The 20,466-nt window shown below is 36.8% G+C and overlaps 4 protein-coding genes across 9 annotated transcripts; 1 reads left to right on the top strand and 3 right to left on the bottom strand.

The window, feature by feature from the left end:
* The first annotated feature begins 472 nt into the window (after positions 1 to 472).
* Positions 473 to 13,148, top strand: Ca-Ma2d (Ca[2+] channel Muscle-specific alpha2/delta subunit). The gene is made up of 11 exons (XM_017090145.4): positions 473 to 1,250; positions 6,645 to 7,974; positions 8,450 to 8,626; positions 8,683 to 8,760; positions 8,817 to 9,193; positions 9,248 to 9,396; positions 9,485 to 9,990; positions 10,208 to 10,450; positions 10,510 to 10,603; positions 10,863 to 11,284; positions 11,468 to 13,148. Exons 1-11 carry the CDS (start codon positions 1,087 to 1,089, stop codon positions 11,576 to 11,578), a joined length of 3,651 nt encoding a protein of 1,216 aa, XP_016945634.2. The 5' UTR covers positions 473 to 1,086; the 3' UTR covers positions 11,579 to 13,148.
* Positions 13,149 to 13,395: 247 nt separating this feature from the next.
* LOC108012822 (uncharacterized) lies at positions 13,396 to 14,347 on the bottom strand. Of its 2 annotated transcripts, none has more exons than XM_070995692.1 (5): positions 14,171 to 14,347; positions 14,021 to 14,112; positions 13,940 to 13,956; positions 13,866 to 13,879; positions 13,396 to 13,566 (listed from the first exon to the last, which is right to left on the bottom strand). In XM_070995692.1, the coding sequence occupies exons 1-5, from the start codon at positions 14,237 to 14,239 to the stop codon at positions 13,453 to 13,455; spliced, it is 306 nt and encodes a 101-aa protein (XP_070851793.1). In that variant the 5' UTR covers positions 14,240 to 14,347; the 3' UTR covers positions 13,396 to 13,452. The 2 variants fall into 2 exon arrangements, with proteins under 2 accessions (XP_070851793.1, XP_016933760.3); XM_017078271.4 differs by having other exon boundaries at positions 13,940 to 13,959; positions 14,171 to 14,325.
* A 102-nt stretch (positions 14,348 to 14,449) lies between these two features.
* On the bottom strand, positions 14,450 to 18,419 carry PRL-1 (PRL-1 phosphatase). 2 transcript variants are annotated; one of them, XM_065862840.2, is made up of 5 exons: positions 17,550 to 18,419; positions 17,317 to 17,483; positions 16,148 to 16,408; positions 15,894 to 16,025; positions 14,450 to 15,831 (listed from the first exon to the last, which is right to left on the bottom strand). In XM_065862840.2, the coding sequence occupies exons 1-5, from the start codon at positions 17,667 to 17,669 to the stop codon at positions 15,720 to 15,722; spliced, it is 792 nt and encodes a 263-aa protein (XP_065718912.1). In that variant the 5' UTR covers positions 17,670 to 18,419; the 3' UTR covers positions 14,450 to 15,719. The 2 variants fall into 2 exon arrangements, with proteins under 2 accessions (XP_065718912.1, XP_016944967.1); XM_017089478.4 differs by lacking the exon at positions 16,148 to 16,408 and having other exon boundaries at positions 17,550 to 17,802.
* Positions 18,131 to 20,326, bottom strand: LOC118877247 (uncharacterized). Of its 4 annotated transcripts, XM_036814822.3 has the most exons (4): positions 20,155 to 20,326; positions 19,793 to 19,934; positions 18,808 to 18,885; positions 18,131 to 18,419 (listed from the first exon to the last, which is right to left on the bottom strand). In XM_036814822.3, the coding sequence occupies exon 1, from the start codon at positions 20,287 to 20,289 to the stop codon at positions 20,161 to 20,163; it is 129 nt and encodes a 42-aa protein (XP_036670717.1). In that variant the 5' UTR covers positions 20,290 to 20,326; the 3' UTR covers positions 18,131 to 18,419; positions 18,808 to 18,885; positions 19,793 to 19,934; positions 20,155 to 20,160. The 4 variants fall into 4 exon arrangements, with proteins under 4 accessions (XP_036670717.1, XP_036670715.1, XP_065718914.1 ...); XM_036814820.3 differs by lacking the exon at positions 19,793 to 19,934 and having other exon boundaries at positions 20,155 to 20,316; XM_065862842.2 differs by lacking the exon at positions 19,793 to 19,934 and having other exon boundaries at positions 18,131 to 18,534; positions 20,155 to 20,316.
* Positions 20,327 to 20,466: the final 140 nt, after the last annotated feature.

Here is a 20,466-nt window from a genome sequence, read left to right on the forward strand (position 1 = left end):
AAACATTGATACCAATTGAGTGCTCAACTCCTTGCCTAGAAACACTGAAAAACCTCTATAAATAAACCGTTCCCAAAAAAAAAACAAATCTCTTGAGTCAACAAAGCTATGAATAATATCCATGGGCATCGAAAATCATTTCTAAAACTCTTGGGGTGTGGGATTCTCGATAGTTCTCTTCTCGAGAGCTCTTTTAGAAAGTGGAAAACAGGAAAATCCGCCTCTCTGTTGTGAATATGCGGCACAAAGAGGAGGCGCGTGGGAAAATTCAACGGATTCCCTTGTGACAAAATCAATAGATAAAGGAAAACCGATGAGAACAGCTGTTTGCCACATTCAAAATGTAAACATGCAGAGAGGCACCAAAAATAGGACTCTCTCTTGAAAGAGTGAGCGCGGGTATTGAAGAGAAACGGAAAGCATTTTGAGGTTGCCAGAAATCCGATTAAGTTTTCCCCATTTTTCAGTTGTTCGCAGCTCTTCGACGTCGGCGGCTCGTGGCACGGAAAATCGGAAAAACCGCGGAAAATTCTACATCGCCCCGTCCACATACACATACACAGTGACAAACGACAGTGTGTTCCATATGTGTAATCAAATCGTTCGGAGCCCCGCCGTTTATATATAGAAAATTTCAACGCACGCAGCTCTGAGGGGAAAACTAAAATACGAAAATAAATTACGAAAATCGTGGCCACTTTTCAAAAAGGAAAACCAACCGAAAAAATTAAAAATGTATAGAATCGCATTTTCCACGGGCTCGCTTTAATCGCCGTTATTATCGTTATTATTATTCGCATTACGCATACGCCCCGTATGCCGTTCGGTGTGTTTGTGTTGGTGACCACTGTGTCTGTGTGTGGTGAAGAGCGAAAAGAAAAGCTCTGCTTGCGTCGCAGTCAACTTTGCGACTCCACCCTAAATTGTATATCAATTTTGAAGGGGTTTTCCACGTTCTTTTGACCAAAAAAATAAACGGGGACAAATGCCACAAAAATAGTCCTTACAAGCAATACCAGTGAGAAAACGAATCGAATCGACAGAGAAAACAACAAGGAAAAAAAACACAAGGAAAATGCGAGAAAAATGTTTGGTTTATGCGAAAAGTTGATGACACATTTCGCTGTCATTTTGACCGCATTTTTCCTCTCCCAGCCGCTGTTGTTGTTGCTGATTTGCGGTCCGCATGGCGGCACCTCCCCCTCGACCTCCGCCCACTGGGCGGCGGAGGCCTCGGCGGCGGATGAAGCGTAAGTCTGCCACCCTCCAGGTGGAAATTGGTCAGCAGGATATTTACCTTTAATGGGCACGCAACGATTTCGGAATGAACATGGCTGACATGGGTGAAATGGTTGAAATGGGTGGGTTTTTTGAAAACCAGTCAATTAGCAGGCGTGCTCACACCGCCTCCATCTCGTTGTCAAAGTCGCTCGTTAATTTTTCGTACATTTTATGCTAATTTCGTTGGCAGCCAGCGCGGCTTTTTCTCTTACGGAATATTCCCTGTAGGCATTCAATGGGCTTATTCGGCTAAGGGCTTTAAATAAACCTATTTGGGGCGTATACGAATGGAAGTTACATGTTTACATACAAAATACTTGACAAAAAATATCTAAAAAGAAAGAAACAAGCTTAAAATGTACATGTAAATATGAATTTTAGTAATAACGATCTGCAATTTTGATTAATTTTAAAAAAATATATTTCCTAAATAAAATGGAACCGATTTTGGTTCACTTTATATTAAATTGAACGTTTTGCATGTTTGCCAAAATTATTTGAGACTAAAGTAAAAAAGTCTTAAATTATTTTAAAGTAAAGCAGTTAAGGATAACCAAAAAAAACACTTTCTTTAACCGTACGATATCCAATCGTTTGTGGACTAAGGCTTAACCTCAATTTTCCTGTCACTATCTATGCTCACATACTCACTTGTTTGATTTATAAGACAATTTCAATTTCGGAGCACCTTCCCCATTATAATCGAGACTTGGATTTCCTGGTATTCATTTCAACAATTCTGCTCACTAATGAAAATCAATTTACCTTGCTTTTGAGATAAGACTACGCAAATGATATTCTACATATACAAGTCCATACTCAGGATTGTAGGAAGATGTTAAAGCCACTGCATTAAAATGCTCGAACTTAATTTATCTTCTGCAAAACTTAATCATATAGACATTTATAGACTTCATTTTCAAACTAGGCATTTAAGATAAGTAATAAATGTATTGCATAGAAATATGATACTGCAGTTTTCTCCCTACCATTTTCATAATATAATTTAGATTAAGTTTCTATCAAACTTGTTATTTTAAAATATGCAGCTTAAAGTGAATAAATTAAAAATTCCACCCAATAATTATTAGTACACTTTGTATTATTTTATATCACATTTTCTTTAATTAATTTCTTTTATTTTCCTATCGAGGTATTCCAAAGGTCGTGTACCCATATTTTGTTTGCCATTTCCCATTGCGTGTTTAAGCGTCTTGTCTTTTGTTCGGAACATTTTTATTCTACTCTGTGCGTCAGCATTTTCACCCGCAGTTACTCATACCGCTCCTCTAGATTTTTCTCTCCCTGATATAATATCCCTTGCTCGAGGGTCCCAGAGCTACGCAATTTCTGTTCTGTGCCCCAAGTTCTCATAAAGTCACATCAAAATTATTTGTCTGACATGCTGACTTTGGGAATGACGCGAACAGGTAGAGCCGGTAGAAACTCAGACGCCTATTTACGCTAAATGAATATTTTATTGGGCATTTTGTTTGCGCCCGCCAAACATAATGCCGAAAGTTGGGCAATTAATTAAAGTAAATAGGAGGCCTGGGGAAGCCTAATTAAATTATTTTTCTTTTATAAACGATTTGGTACATGCTCGGTACATGGGTTTACCTTATTTTTGTAACTCTTTGAATTTTATTTTTTGTAAAACATAAGATTATAAATATAATAAGACTTTCTTTTTTGGAAAAATACGCTTGAATCAATAGAAACCCCAAAACAACTGGGCAAACAAATCTAAATGACTCATAAAAAGTTTAGCAAGGCCACATAAATTATAATAAAGTAAATGTCCAATTAGCATACTATGGGATGGGATGATAAATAATAAAATATTAAAGACCAAAAACCCCCATAATAAAATTTCCCCAACCAAATTAGCGCTACTAAATAGCCACTAAATTGCGGCCTGGAAAAGAGCAGAGACCGAGAAATCGTTTAATGTCCGTTCACATTACGAAGAATATTAAATGGAAAATTGGGATTTTTGGCGCATTGCAGCATGGCGAGCATAAATAGAATATGGCAATTTAAGCCCCAGGGAACCGTAATAAAAATTCAATATAAAATGTAAAACATTGTTGAAATTGAGTTTGGCTAGTCTTCTTAAAAATGTGTACATATCATTTTTTGACTAGGTCCGCAAAGCATAGATATTAAATATTTAATGAAGGAAATTTTTAAAAAAATTTAATATAGATAAAAAAATAAAATACCTTTTGTTTAATTTTATAATAAAATAGGTACCTTTTAGTAAACATAATAAATCATATGAATGATGAACTAAAATACGAACTAATTATGACCTTATAAAATACAACTAATAACATCCTTAAAAATTATATATATTTACTTTGTTCGATTAAATTAAATATATCTGCCTTCAAAGACTAAAGATATATTAAAACATTAAGACTTTGAAGTCCGTCAATGTCTAAAGTTCTTGTAAAGTGCTAAGTCAGACTTTCTGCGGTACCATGATTTCCGTTTAGGATGAAAGTGTAAATAATACATTTCCCCCGAGTTGTTGCGGGTTTCCTATCTTCAGGGGTCGGGACTAACAAGGGCCATCTAAAACAATGACAGAACGGCCGAGATACGACAAAGCAATGTGGCCAAATTAATAGAACAACTCCAGAACGCAATAAAGGCCAGAGAGGCATTATTCATTTCCAACTACCAACCAGCGACAAAAACAATTTCACCGAGAGCCGACCGGGCCAAAACACTTGAGGGTGTCTATGAGGGTATTTCGGGGTATGTAGGGGCTATTCATATATATATGGGGGGTATTTCGGGGCGCTTCGGGGCTGGCGGAATAACTGTGTCAAAGGCAACGTCGGCGACAGAAGTGAAATGAAAATGGCCGAAACAGCGCCGCCGGCAGCGTCGGCGACATCAAAAGCCACGTCAAGAGATTTCCTCACCGAAAAAAGAGCCAAAGAGCGGAATGAAATGGTTCGGTCATGCGCAGGCACAGAATTCCTTAAATGTTTATAGTAAATGCCAAACTCTCACGCGAACGATTGCCAGGCCAATGCATTTTGCTAGACGAAGCTAAGTAAACTATTAATGTGTTTTCTGAAATACACTATCACCTCACGACCCATGAATTGGATATCTAAACCTATAGAAAGCATTACTAAAATACCAGTGCTGCTCATTTATATTTTTGGCCCAACAATAGAAGATTAAAAAATATTAGATAAAGTCGCTTCTATTCTTGAACCAACCTTTATAATTGTATTTTCTGTTTATTTCTTTCTTAATACTAATTACTATTAATTATTGCATTGTCACTATGGCAGACAATAGTAATGTTTAAATATTTTCATAAGTTTTTAATATTAAAATGTACTCCCTTGACTGTAGACTAGGTCTTTATTGCTTAATCAACAATCACAGTTCCTTCGGTCAATATGCTGACCATTTATGAATGAACAATGAATAATGTTCTTAATAATCATGTCCGAAGGCGTTCTGACATTTTCAAATTTTGGACTACCCTAGGGACTCTCCCAAGATCTGACATTTTAAGAACTGTTAGAGCTGAACATTAGCTTATCGTGAAGCTTTAATTTTTTTAGTATGCCAGTATATAATATTTTATATATGTTTCAGAATTTTAGTTAGTACTGAAACGAATAAAATAAAATTAGCTGATTGCGACTCAAAGTAGAAATTATGTTTCCAAAATATTTTTGTTATAATTTTCTTTAAACTTTTATTTTATACATACACCAAAGTAAATTTTGTTTACCAAGGGGTAGGGTACTTTGTTTTTGAAAATGAAATTTAGTTGCTACTAATAGAACATTAAATATTTTTGCGACTTAATTCGATAAAAGTTGTATTAATATATTGTTTTTGTATTTGTACACTAAGGTGTAGCATATATTCTTTTAGTAAGGTAGTTTTAAGAAGCTAGTTAAAGATGATTTGCTACATTGTGCTGTGTCATTTCGAAGTCTTTTGGCTATCTCAACCTTTGAACTTTTACAACCCATCGCTAGACTGTTTATTGCTTATCGCATGCATTAACTAATGGAATCCTCCCAAAAACAAGATATATATTTAAGAGAAAGTGTTTTAAAGAGAAAGTGTTTTTATAAGAGAAAGTGTTTTTGGAAGAAAGAGAAAAAAGCTGCGCACGCAGGCACTTGTTGATTTCTCAATCTCAAACAGCTGTTCGTGGTGAAACGTCGACTGCTCTGCCAGGAATACGGCTTTGTCACCTCTTTGTGGCCAGGTGTAAGGTGTAAGGAGGTGCAAACACCACCCATCCACCCATTCACCACCCAGCCGCGCCCCCTACACGCCACTGGCAAACATGTGCGCTAATTGAATTAACGGAACTCGGACAGGTGGTTGACATCTCGCTGGCGCAGTTCTGACGTCGACAAAGTGTTGTTTACTGTTTTCCCCCTTTTATGGGGGTATACTTTACATGACAAGATTTTAATTGGACAAAAAGCCTGTTTGTTTTAGAAAAAACGAAAACAACAGATCTGGTGCTATTCATGACGGCTTAAATGAGCTTTACAACTCAACAAATTTAGTTGCTTCATTAAATATTCAATTTAATTTTAACTTAACTTTAACCGGTTTTCAATCCTGAAAATTTAGTGGGATATAATCAGCGAACAAAAGACCTTTGCAAATGAATATACATACATGCATATTTTCAAAAATTGCGTAGAATTAAATAAAAAACAGATCCAATGCTTTTAAAACTTATGCAGATATCAACTCTTATCCATGATTGTCTAAACTTTTTTAAGCTTTTTACATTATACATTTTCTTAAAAACTTAAAAACTTTCGCTCATTTGTATATTAGGGTATAATAAATTTGTCGGGAAGTAACACGTAGAAGTAAGCGCTTCCAACCCTATCAAGTATACATATATATTCTTGATCAGGATCACTAGCCGAGTTGATCTACCAATGTCCGTCTGTCTGCCTGTCCGTATGAACGCTGCGATCTCTAAAACTATAAAAGCTATAAAGTTGCGATTTGGCATACAGATTCTTGAGGCTCTTGCGCATCGCAATTTTATTTCAGATTGTTGCTACCCCCACAAATGCTAAATCCTGTCTAGCGCCAACATTTTCATTTTGTAAAAATGTAAATGTGATTTTGCTGTGATTATCTACCATCTACATGTTAAAAATTGTTTCCAACGGACCACTCATTTAAAAGTTCAATAAAGTTACACTCTCTCGTACTAACATTAATTGACGGGTGTTTAACAGTCGAGGCCACTAACTATAGCATTCTTTTCTATTTTATAGTAATTTTATCGAAAATTCCAAAATTATTACAAGTTATTCACCAGGGATTTTTCATTGCAGCGTCGGCAAGTGGGCCACACAGTTTGGCGACGAGCTGTTCGCACTGGCGCAGAAGATCACCAAGTCGCAGGAGATCAAGGAAAAGTACAAGGAGTACAATGCCCGCGTGGAGCTGAAGAACGGCACCGAGCTGATCAAGTCGATCACGAAAAATGTGGGCAGGATGCTGGCCAGAAAGATGGATGCGGTGCGCTGCATCCAGGAGCGGGCCGAATACGTTAACGAGAACTTTGAGTTCAATCTCACCTATGCGCTGCAGAATTTCACCTATATATCTAGCAAATATTCGAAGTTCAATGGTAATAGTTCCGAGAAACTGCAACCGAATGAGCAGGACTACGAGTGGATGTATCGGGATATGGAATTGAATCCGGACACACACTTCTACAATACGCCGGTGGACACGGAGCACAGTTCGGTGCATGTGCCCTCGAACATTTGGGATCGTTCGAAACGGGTGCTAAAGACCATTATGTGGTCCGAGCAGCTGGATGAGGTCTTCCGGCAGAATTACCAATCCGATCCGGCCTTATCATGGCAATACTTCGGCTCCGATACGGGAATTCTGCGACACTATCCGGCTGCCCAATGGACGGATACCAAACCAAATCCCGATGATGCTGATACTTACGATTGTCGGAAGAGATCCTGGTATATTGAAACGGCCACCTGCTCAAAGGATATTGTTATCCTGCTGGATCGTTCGGGCTCGATGACTGGTTTCCGGCATCACATAGCCAAGTTCACTATTCGCAGTATCTTGGAAACCTTTTCCAACAATGATTTCTTCACTATTTTGCAATATTCCAATGAGGTGAATGACATTATACCCTGTTTCAGGGGAGCCCTCGTCCAGGCCACACCCGAAAATATCGAGGTCTTTAACCAGCACATAGAAAGTCTACCTCTTCCCGAGGGTTATGCTAATCTCACTTTGGCCTATGATGCAGCCTTCCAGCTGCTGCAAAAGTACTATGACAGTCGTCACTGTAGCACCAATTCCACCTGCAACCAGGCTATAATGCTGGTAACCGACGGAGTAGCGGGAAATACCACCGAAGTCTTTCAGAAGTACAACTGGGGAAACGGCGAGAACGGCACCTCGCGGATGAACACTAGGATTTTTACGTATCTGCTGGGCAAGGAGGTTACCAAGGTGCGCGAGATCCAGTGGATGGCCTGTCTGAATCGGGGATACTACTCGCATGTCCAAACTTTGGACGAGGTCCACGAGGAAGTGCTGAAGTACGTTGATGTCATTGCCACGCCCCTAGTGCTGCAGAATGAACAGCATCCGCCCACCTGGACGCACGCCTTCACCGACAAGACGGTAAGTGCTTACTTTTTAAGAGTACACAACTTACGTAACAAAATCGAACTGTTTACAATGTTTTGCATGTTTTGAAGGGAACACATTTTTGTTAAGATTTTACAAGTGCTAAGAAAATAGGCGTGCTGTATTTATTGATTTCATTGTGCTCTTAATGGCACATTTTGGGAGCAGTAAAATCATCTTTCTATAATATTTTTCCGATTGTTATGAAACTTGGTATGTTGATACAAATTGTAGAAAAATTAGTTTTCTCTTCAAAACAGAAATCTCACACTTTCAACTGTGGCTACCAAAGAGCTTTGAAATTTGTTAGAGTCTTTTAAATATCTAACTTTTGAACTGTGCCTACCACAGAGCTTTGATATTCGTGAGGACCTTATAAAATCAAACACAAAATAATAAAGCCAATTCAACCAACATTTTCACAATATTGTGATTATTTACAAAGAAAATTTAATGTTTTTCCAAACAGTACGATCCAAAAACCTCGGATGAGCGACGACCTCGATTAATGATTTCTGTGGGGGTGCCCGCATTCGATCGCTTTTATCGCCACGCCAACAGCACCAATCCGAGGGCACGTTTGTTGGGAGTCGCTGGAACAGACGTGCCCGTGGAAGATATAGACAAGCTGACACTACCCTACAAGGTGGGTACAGAGAAGTTTTTACGACATTTTGTGTACTCATGAACTATATTTCTTAGCTGGGTGTTAATGGCTACTCCTTTGTGGTGTCCAACAATGGATATGTTCTGCTGCATCCCGATCTGCGTCCCATTGGGGTAAGTTTTTGTCATCTTAATATAATACCTTAAATTTATAATTATTTCTTCCCCAGACCAACGGCAAAATGAATCCGAACTACAACAGCATCGACTTCACCGAGGTGGAGCATCTCTTCGAGGACCAAAGTCCTCGTGAGCCAGGCGAATCCATTCTAAATATTCGCAATGCCATGGTGCGACACCAAAGCAATGAGTTCAAGAGTATATCCGTGAAGTTCCACTACGATAAGATGCGCCGCGTTTCCGAGGAGAAACAGGACTACTTCTTTGCCCCCTTGCCAAACACTCCCTTCACCTTGGGCATCGTTATGCCCAGCGAATATGGCAAAACTTGGATTAAGGTGGGCGAGGAGGTGGACAAGAACAAGCACATGAAGATAAATATTTCGGATTTCTTTATGGGCGACAATTGGAAGGTTCATCCCGATTGGTAGGCCAAAGATATTTTCTCCCGGAACCCAACTACATTTTCGTAATTCTATAGGGTTTACTGCAAGTATCATTATCTGGAGGGTCATGAGTTCAAAACACCTGAGGATGAGTTACGTGAGTTTCTGGGCAAGATGATGAACGACTGGAAGTGGCCAGAGCAATATGCCGAGGATGAATCTGATTGGGATGACAAAGATGAACGTGAGTGTGCTAATATCTGGAATATACATTGCAATTCTAGAAATATAGATAATTTTTTCAAATTTTAATATTAACGATAATCTTTCAGTAAACTGTGGCCGCAAAACCCTGGGTGATGATGCCTACTATTGCAACAAGGAGCTGGTTAACCTGCTCATCTTCGACGCCAAGGTGACAAACTCCAGTTATGGCGTTTGGCGATTTGAGAGCAACGAGGAGCGTCAGTTGATAGAGCGATTCGGTGCTGATCTGCGTTTTGTGGCCACCATGAGTGGCCTGACCCGCTGGCAGTTCATTTTCGGGGAGGTTGAGGTGGACACGGATCGGGAATTCGGCGACTACCACACCACGGCCATCGACGAGACCTGGTACAAGAGTGCCATCCTGCAGCACCACGAAGACCGAGCGGAGAGCTTCGTCTACTCGGTGAAGCACTACGACGATGACATGGAGGATAGCGAGGTCAAGATCACCGCCTCGCACGCCATCTTTCCAAGGGACGGCGGCAAGGAGGCTCCGGCCTGCGTGGTTGGCTTTCAGTTTTCCCACGCTCGCATGTGGGAGCGCTTCTTCAATATCACCGCTGTGGATCATGTGAGTCAAAGGCACCTTTACAACACTATTAAAGATTACTTTTAGTCTGTTATCATCTTCTATCTATGGGTTTTTCAACGCTGTATTTGCTTCTTGTGAGAATAAGAGAATTATTCATTGTTTATGTTACAGTTTAAAAGATCTATCATATATTTTATAATTTTTTGTAGAGCTGCTTGATTGATATGGAATATAATTACCTGTAATCTTTTTATAGTGCAACCATTGCCAGTCCATCTGCACGGATGACGAAGTGGATTGTGTGGTGATTGACAATAATGCATACGTAGTGATTGGACAGAATATCAACACCACTGGCAAGTTCTTTGGGGAGTTCCATGGCGATGTGATGTCTGCGATGGTGGAAAAGGGCATCTTTCTGAGCATCGAGGTCTATGACTACCAGGAACAGTGCAAGGAGGAGCCAAAGGCGGGTAGCGATGGCCACAGCCTGTTGCATGTAAGTCTTGAAATTTTAGTTGTCTAAAATTTAACTGAATCGTATTTTCCCTATTTAAGCCCCTTCGACTATTAAGTTTTGGCTGGAAGTGGTTGGTGGGCCGACTTTTCTTTCAGTACCAGAGGATTCAGTGGTGGGCTGAAGGAGCACCATGTAAGTGTTTTTCATTATAAGCTACATTTATTAACCAGAAACTCTCTTAACCCTTGTGTTCCAACCATAAGTTTAAACATATACATACCTTAAACCAGTTTAACAATTTGACTTTTACAATCAAAGATATAAAATTTCATTGACTAATTTTTCTCCAGTAGAGTGTTTTTTAATCCTTCATTTTAACATATACTCCATGTGAAGCTAAATTTTGGGGGAACATTTTGAAATAATATATAATTTTCTATCCCCATTTTAGTTATGGAGTATACGGATGAGATCGAAGACGAGTATGTGGCCGTTGGCGATGGTGGAAAAGCCTCGGCTGCCAAGCCGAAAGACGATAGCGACGATGAGAACGCCATGTTCGATGAACCCGAACCGGATCCCATCTATAAGGCCTGTGACATGCGATCCACTCTGTACGCCCTGCAGCCCGCTGCCCTGGCGGGCATCAATGACGTCGTGGAGGCGCCCTCAACAAGACCTTTTTGGGTCAAGAAGATACCCAACTCGAATCTGGTCCTTGTGGTGGTCAATGTCCTGATGCCATCGCGAAGCGTTCGCCTGACCACCGAGCCGCAAAGGATGGAATACGATAACGAGTTTCCCTGCTATAAGCTCAACATGAGCTTCTACGAACGGCGACGCATCGAAGAGTGCTACACGGAGCACGAGGATGTGAGTATTGAAGTAGTAAACTTGGAGGTTTATTTCTTTCTAAGTCCACGTAAAAATATACTCACTATTACTCTACATCTAAAGTTATATCAAAGAGGTTTAATTTTCTATTAGTCTGCGTTATAATGTTTTATTTAGTTATAATATTAGTTATTAATTCCATTTTATATTTCCTTTTTATAGGAGGAACTGTACACCTATTGCGGCAATGCCTCGCGGCTGGGTTTAACTCTTCAGCTGCTGCCGCTGACCATAATTTTAATGTTTTACCTGACGCACAGCTTTATGCGTTAGGGATAATGTACACAAAACTATATATTATACAAATATTATGTACTATACGCGACTACGATCGGTTTGTTGTTTATACATAAATATATATATTTTTGTTTTCTATAGATTGTAAACTATGCCGTAGTCCAATACTTGTCGAATGTTTAACAACAACGCAAACCAAACCAAAACTGGCACAATCTTCGGTACTTAAAACCACTAAATAAGCAAGAACAATTTCAACTCTTAGACTTACAAACTGCGCCAAAATGTTATGAAACTGGGTCTTACTTTATTTTACAAATGTAGTGAATTGATGAAGGCTGCTGCTAAACGAGGAGGCAACTTAAAGACCAACCATTTAAGGAGAAACCCTTTTTCACACGATGAGTTTCCTAGTCCCAAACTGCTCCTTCCACAGTTTCTTAGAATATTAATGAAAGCAACGTTTTTTTATATATACATAACGCCTATAGATAAAAAAAACCAACGTTTCACTGACTATTTTGATAGATTAATATGGTGCAACCAATGCCAAATAAATTAGCAAAAATTAGTAAAGGTGAACAAAAATAATTCGAATGACAATTATTTTTGTAATTTTATAAAACTTAGTTGATTTTTTACAACAATGAAAACTTATAAATATGATAATACGAAGAAATAATAAAATAACAAAAAAAACAAGACAAAAAACACTTAATTTTATTAGGAAAATATTGTCGTTTTGTTGCAGCCGAAAAGAAAATATGGTTTTCTTATTTGTACACACCCAAAACGGTTTAAAACAGATAATATTTAATCTTAATATGGCAACATTTTTTATACGTTTTTTCTTCTTTGTAAAGTGTATATTATTGAGTATAGTGTTTTTAAAACGGCAGAGTTAACGCACAGATTTATAAAGACAAAATTTAGGACCACCTGTAAGTATGCAATACTTGTTCAATGCTGAGTTTGAAAACCCATCTATAATTTACTGCTCTATTCTGGCCTTACACTTAGTCAAAAAAAACTTTAGCAAGATTTACACAGAATATGGAACGGAAATCCTAACCTTAAATGAATACCAAAACCTAATTGCCTTTGTATCGTATTTCGAATGTGGAAACAATTTATGAACTTTATGAATTTATGCATAGAAACCGAAACCAAAAAATGTAATATTGTAAAGACAAGTTAAATTAAGATTATTTTCAAGGAAATTAAATCAAAATGAAACGGCGTTTTTAAAGCTGAGCTAAGATGCTATGATGAATGAAAAATGGAATGAAAACAGTTAACTATTAAATGTAATTTTTTAAACAAACTGAATTACTAATACAACATTTATTTTTTGGAGTGTTTAAACGTTGTAAGATGTATAAAAAATATTAAATAACAAAATCTAGTCATATTGGTATACGTGGATTTGCAAATTCATTAACCAATTACTGTTCATCTCTATGAGTTTACGACTCTTTTTAATCACGTTTTATTAAATTTCGACTCGTATACACAATGTATGTATATGACATGTCCACTAAACCTAAAAAACGATAAACATTTTAAATTTCCTTAGTAAAATAAATGAACTAATCGTCGAAAAATACTATAAGGGTTTTAAATATTTTTGTGGGTTTTTGATGAGGTAAGTGTTGCAAAAACAAAGGATTGATGCTCGCAAGAAAGTCGTGACTGATACCGTGACAAACGATGTGCGTGTGAGGACTCTGTTCGTGTGCCGGCAGAGGCTAAGCAGAGCTATGCCCTATGCCTGCTTAATGGGACACTGCCTACCGCTGATCTATGATAGACCAAATAAACAATTTAAATAGAATAAATGAATTAAAACTTAATCGTTTTTAGTTTTTAATATATTTATAATATTATTATATTATTGTTGAACGACATATTCAAGATCCCTTTATATTAGTCCCTGTTTTTATTGTACAGACATTTTTATACGTTTTCCTCAGAAACAAGTATTGTTCCAGAATTGCTTCTAGTAAGTTACTGGCATTAGTATACTGGAAGAAAGAAAACGTTGTGTTTTTAATAAAAAGGGTTTTTCCAACTGAGCATACGAAAAACTGAGTTTCTGTATGGTAATTCTCTGTTCATTTTTAGAATTTTTTGTTGTCTATTTAACGGTGATAAGAATATTTAAAATAAAGATCTTTAAAAAATCAAATTTTTTCAGGAGCGGTGTACATGAAACATTATTGATACTTTTAGATACTACTTTATGTGAAAACGATTTTTACATTAGCTCAGTTGGAAAAGTCAAACCCATTACTGATATAACATCAAATAAATATAGACTTACGGTATCGTATGCTTCTGAAATATTTCATATTATTTTAATAAAGTTATGAAAAAACACATATTTTCCAAACAAACCTTTAACCAATTGGGGACTTCTGAAGCACGAAAAAAAATACTTTCATATAATTAATTGATTAACAAAACTATTTTACAAACCTATTCGGGCAAGTTTGATTTGGATTGTACAGCGAGTTCTGATACATCCCAATTTTGAAAAAAAGATCCTCGGTTGCATCAAACAGCGTAGTCTTTAGATAGTTTTGAGTTAATAATATATTTTTCAAGTGGGTTGAAAGCACATCTTACACTGTTTTCTTTGGAATGGCTACGTGGCATCAAGAAAACCAATAATAGTAAATAGTTCCATTTCCACATTTCGTTTTTATTCCTTAGCTGTCAAAAGTTAACTGAACGGAAGATTTCAGATTTATGGAACCTGCAGTGTAACTAAATCCCATTAGAACGAATGAATTAACATTTAGACTTTACTAATTGGAAAAGTTTACAAGTCTCATACAGTCGTTAAAAAATTATGAAATATGTACAACACAAAATATTAGGAAAAGGAACCAAGAAATATAGGTATTTTTTTAGTTTTAATATAGATCATTTTTATTTCCTTGTAATGACTAACATTTTAAAAAATTACAATTCAATATTTTGGATAAATTATTTTGTAAGCATTATATTTGTTTTTATTTTCGGCTTGTGTTTTTTCTTCGTGCTTTTTCATCGCCTCCTCTCAGACACAATAATTTGTTAATTTGTTGTTTACAATAAGGTTTAATTTTTTTTTCATGTTCATTTTCTCAATTTTTCTTTAACTTTTTGTTGCTGTTGCTGTTGCTGGTTTGAAGTATTCTTTTTATTTGCTTGATTACTGCTTGCAATTTTTGAGTTTAAATGTATGTAGTCATTAATGTAAAACTTTGTAGTCTTATACTACATATATATATTTAATTATATATATATAGATATATATATTTGAGTCACACACACATGCATAAGAGTTTATGCATATATGTGCGAGGCTGATGGTATTGTAGTTTTCAAATAAGCATCGTATTTAGCATTTAAAAAGCAGACTGTAATATAAATAAATGTTTTTTTTTGCAGTAAAAGTTAAAACTCAAATATCTATTTAGAAACATGCCTTGTTTCGCTAAGTGCTACAATGTGCCCACAGTTTAAGGGAAAATGAACAGTAAAATATAAATAAAGCAGATTTCAAGGGGGCTAAGCTCCAAACTAATATGCGATTAAGTACATTTTCCCGTTTTTAGAATATGACTGTTAAGTAGATATTTTTTTCTTCATCATACACATTTCCTCTAGTTTGCTCTTTAAAGAATTTTGTAATATTTTCCTTCTTTTGCAGATTTTACATTTAATTATTTTGTTTATTCCAGAACAACATGGTTTTACTACTTTAACGAGCCTTCTACAACCATTTAATGGGGTATACGGGCTGCTCGTAATTAATATATGCTTGTCTGTTTATATATGCTGTGGGTGTAAAATTAAACTCTTTTTTTTAGCTTGGTATGGAGTGGCTGAATCGAATCGTAAAATAACAATATAAATTACATTAATTAATACATACAAATTACACAATTGTTGCCAATACATTTCAACTTGAGATTTGAGGTTTAATAATTACTGGGGCTGTGGTTCATATTTTCCATCTACAATTTTGGGTTCACTGTGGTACTGTGGTTATTTCCATTTCTCGTGTTTGTTTGCCTATCAATTTTTATTTCTTTACTTGCTTTTCTATTCCGCTTGCTGTTTTTTTTTGTTTTTGAAAAAATGAACACTTTTTATCTGGTGGGAATATACATATGGTTTTGGAAATCTATTGCACACAACATGAATTCTTATGGCCATTTTTGTGCTTTAGTCGCGCCTTTGGCTTGTATTTCTCCAAAAAGGATAGCTGCTTGGCATTGATGGCCCCACGTCGTTTACTGTAAGACATTGGATTGTTAATTAAATAATATTCATTAAGCTGAATTTAAGTAGTACTCACTCTCTAATCATTTCCACAGCTGCCTCGTATTTTAAGCCCAATTCAATCAGTGCCAAGGCAACCAGAACAGGAGCCCGTCCCAGACCAGCTACACAATGAACCGCGACGCAAGCTTCGGGATTTTGTTGATATCTAAAAAGGGAAAATACAAACATTTATAAACTTCAACGTAAAATTAAGACCTCTTCTTACATTAAGTGGTATAAACTAAAATTGCTTTCGGCTAAGGCCTATAAATCTAGATCTACGCTTACCGACAAGTTTCATTATCAACAAATGCAGTATTATTATAAATTGCCGTTGCTGCCTCGCCATTATCATGGAGATTATCATTGGCTGTTAGGGGAATTGTATCTGTGGCCCGACCTGATGCTGCGGATAGACTGGCTCTGGTTGCTGAAGTTCTTATTGCAGTTGCAGTTGCTGTTGTTGGTGGAACTGTTTTTGGTATGTGTCTGAGCGAGAATCGCTTATGTTTGTAGTAGGATAGTGTGGCGCTTGTGGACTTTCTAAAACTAGGGCACAGCAGCAGCGGTATCATAAAATAGCACACGAAACGAATCATACAGGAAGGTAAGGTAAGTTCTCGTTGATCAAGTTTGATAGCTTACAGGTTATTAAAGTTGTTTATGGTGAGTGGAATTCGAAGTTTTTACAAAACGATAACGTTGAGAGAGAGATAGAATGAGAGAAGGTATGTGCAGAAGTTTTGATTTAACTAAAATCTGTACAGCAACTTATAACTGATGAGCATTGGAAATTATACAAAGTTAGCAGCTAAGGCGATAGCGGGGACTACAAAGCAAGGTTCTATACGTCTTCTAAATGGTCTCCTCTTTAAAAGTGTTGATCATTTTTTAAACAGCTCATTGGATATGTGGCTAGCGCAGCTTATTGATTTTCGTTGGATTTTATTTTGAATTTAGAAATTTAGGCTTATCTTTCGATTGAGTGGCACAAAGCAATAAATAATACTGAATAAATTGATAAAAATCACTTGGATACTTTTTGTATATTCGCGTATACTTCGAATATGGTTAATGATAACTTGAAAATTATATTTTAAATGAAATAATACAATATAGTTACATATGTTTAGACTATGATTAGTAAAGGAACTATTTGCACTGGAGCTGTGATTTTATAGAATTAGTTTGGGAAAAAGTTAAATACTTTTACACTGTTAGTTAAATACGTTGTTTTGTTAAATTTAAAAATAACACAAATATTACTTCTTAGTTATTCTAATTACTGGGTAATGGCCAATACTACGTAAAACTAGGTTCAGAGCTCCAGTATTATTGTGAAATTTTAAGAAATGTCTTACGCTCAATGTCAAAAATGAGATTAAAATTCAAAGATATAGTTAATTAAATAATAATAATAATCTACGCGTATGCAAGAGCGTTATCATTTTACTTACTTATCCTTTAAGACCTCAAACCACTCGTCAACGACTTGTTGAGGCGGGAAGGTGCCGTCCTCAAAGGCCAGGTCCTTGACGGTAATGCCTTGTGTCTCGAGCTCGTCGGTATTATAACTGGGCTCACATACGCGCACCACAGTGTTGACATTGTTCTTTTTCAGCTCCTGTGAGAATGATATACAAAATTAGTAGGGGTTCCAGAGAAAGATGATGATTGTGGGGGGGCTTACCGTAATGTAATGGTTAATTGTTATGTCTGATGGTCGATCGGTGATTAGGAACTTCATGCCCTTGTACTCAATTAGAGCGGGGGCTGGGCGCAGATCTTTTTGACGCATGGTGATGCTCATAAACAATTACAAAAGCAGTTCTGAAGGAGTTTGTCTGACTCGTGTGCACTTATTTACGTTAAGTCTGTTACTTTCTTACAATCTGAGGTGTGGTTTTTGTTTGGTTTTCACAAAGATTTGATTGGTTTTTTTTAAACGGAAGTAGTTCGATTTCTAGATTAAAAATTCAGCGTGTTAGAGGCTTACAATTGAATTTCGTTTAGGTTTGAGTTATGTATAAAAAAATAAATATAAATATAATTAACTCTGTTTTCGTATGGTATGCTTAAATGATTTACACCAAAACACAAACCTAAGTTATTTTTTAAGTAAAAATTAATTGTTTTTTTAATTAAGTACAATTTTGGATTTTTTCTTCTATCACAAAGAAAATTAATCAGTTTTCTGTGACCTAAAAGTGATTCCCTGTTAAGTGTCACACGAATTTTAAGCTAACTAAAATGATTTGGGCTCAGTTTTAGTTTTGTTTTTGAAAATATTACAACTTTTTCTCAGTTTCGTTGTTAAAAATTAAAATTTCTCCTTGCTTGTGATATGATCTGCGATCACCGCGATGCTAAAAATTTAGTTTTATGCTTTCTCTCCCATAGATGAACAGACTTTGGCTTTTTCGGGCCGCTGCTGCCGCTTTTTCGGCTGATCCGTTGACGGTATTAAGCTTATCTGATCCACACCACTTATCGACGTCGACTTCCGAAGAGGTGACCGTGTTCACTCAGGCTATCACCGCCTTGTTTGAGGATTGCTTACCTGCAAGGAATAAGACATGAATGAGTCGAGTTCCAGACAAATCTGGCGTTAGTTGGTTCAAGCTTCTTTGTTAAGTTTCTCTTTGTTCATTCAATTGAAAACAATTCGTGGGAAACTAAAAAACAATTTAGCTCAATTACACGCAATGAAATAATTGAGACTTTCGCCATTTTCGTCTCACACTGGCCTCTTATCCATGGGGTTCTTGGTTCTTGGTTCTTGCTTCTTGAGGGCGGGTCAAGCAGGCAATTGTCCAGAAAGGTCACCGCGCTTAATTCACAGTAAGTCAAGTGACCTTTCCATTGCCATCCACTCTCACGCACGGGCAACTTGAGCCAATTAATTAAACAAAAAGCCCAGATCCTTGGCGAAAATTTCGAATACTCACTTTTTATTTGTGCTGTGCCTGGCAGTATTCTGCACTGTCTAGATGAAACTCCATAGATGTGGGAACAGGTCGAACCAACTGCAAATACAAATAGAATACATGAGACAATATATTTGGAAATTATATTTATAGCTTTTATATATTTAAAATTGTCTGCTTATTTTTAGGATTATCTGATTCAAAAAGACATTAAAAACCCTATAAAAGTATTTAATAATTTAAGGGAAGCTGCATTTCAACCCACTTCCGCAGCTAAAAGCTTTTTGGGAAAATAATTTCTCATTGTTTATAAAAATCGATTTGCAAGGCAAAGAGGCACTGCCAAAAATTACATGCAAAGGCAAATAGAATAAAAAAAGATTAAATCGTGGAAAATAAAATGTAATATATAGAATTCATAAGTCAAGCGGATGTTTTCAAAATTTTTAGTCAACTTTTAAATGTGTCGGTCATCTGCTTTCTGAAGACAGGCATAAAAATATTCCCTTAAAGCGATCCAAGATAATTTCTGGTCGTTTCCAAGAACATTTATTTACAATATTTATGTTCCGTTGTTGTTTGTGAAAAACATATGTATATATAAAATGAGTTCACAAATAAAGACAGAAACAGAACAATGATTGTATAATATGTATATCGCATATATACAACGTTCATATCTACACAAACGCGATAACTCTTAAGGCAAATATTCCATTTTTTATGGGCACAATGCGACCTGTGTTTATTTTTGCATTTTTGGCCTAAAGTAGGCGAGCAGTTCCATTGAATTTTGGCCCAACGATTGTTACCGGAAAGAGGAATTTGGATTTTAGCAGAATACATAATTGAATAGCGAATGTTATAGAAACGCGTGGAACTAATTAAGAAGCGGGTGCAAAAAATAGGAATTTTTTTTGTTGATAGAAGTGAAAACTTTTACTTGTTGTTCGTATGCACATAGCACATACTAGTACATACTAGATTTGCCAGTCTGTGTGTTTACCTCATGACACGTTAAGCAACAACACTTTTTGTTGATGCTATTTCCCACTCGGTTTTTACTTGTGACTTATGCAATGTATTTTTTGTATTTTGCGTCTTGGCGAAATTGAAAAGTCACACAGGCGAATGTATAAATTTATATACTATGTACATTTGAACGAGGTAAAACAAATGGTTATTTGCTGATTACGATAGGGATTGTAATGCGGCTATATGAAATCCCGATTAGATATTGCCCGATGCCGTTGCCAAGACCCTAATCGATTTTATCCGCGGATCGGAAAGCACTCTCTTCTCTCAATTTTTTAAAGACCCACTGACAATGGTCGTTCTCAATCTTTCAGGTAGATTAATCAGAATTACCTATCGTTAATCGCCTGTGATGCGGCGAGAAAGGATCTCGATTAAATATCGACAAGTGTCGATTCTGAGACGTTGATCGATTACGATTACCACACTAAGCAGACGCGTATTGCTGCGCGATGAGCACTCTCTCATGTTTTGCTATCGACTGGCGATTGTCAACTCACCGCCGCCCATTTGTACGGCTACATCATGTCCCTCTTTCCGGCAGTAAGTCTCCATTGCCGGAGAGAGCGGAGAGAGTCGCATGACGTGACGCACATCTCTCCAATTGCTCACGCGAACAGATTTTCCCTCGGCCCCACCACCCCC

This window comes from Drosophila suzukii, chromosome 2L (genome assembly GCF_043229965.1).
Source record: "Drosophila suzukii chromosome 2L, CBGP_Dsuzu_IsoJpt1.0, whole genome shotgun sequence".
NCBI lineage: Eukaryota > Metazoa > Arthropoda > Insecta > Diptera > Drosophilidae > Drosophila > Drosophila suzukii.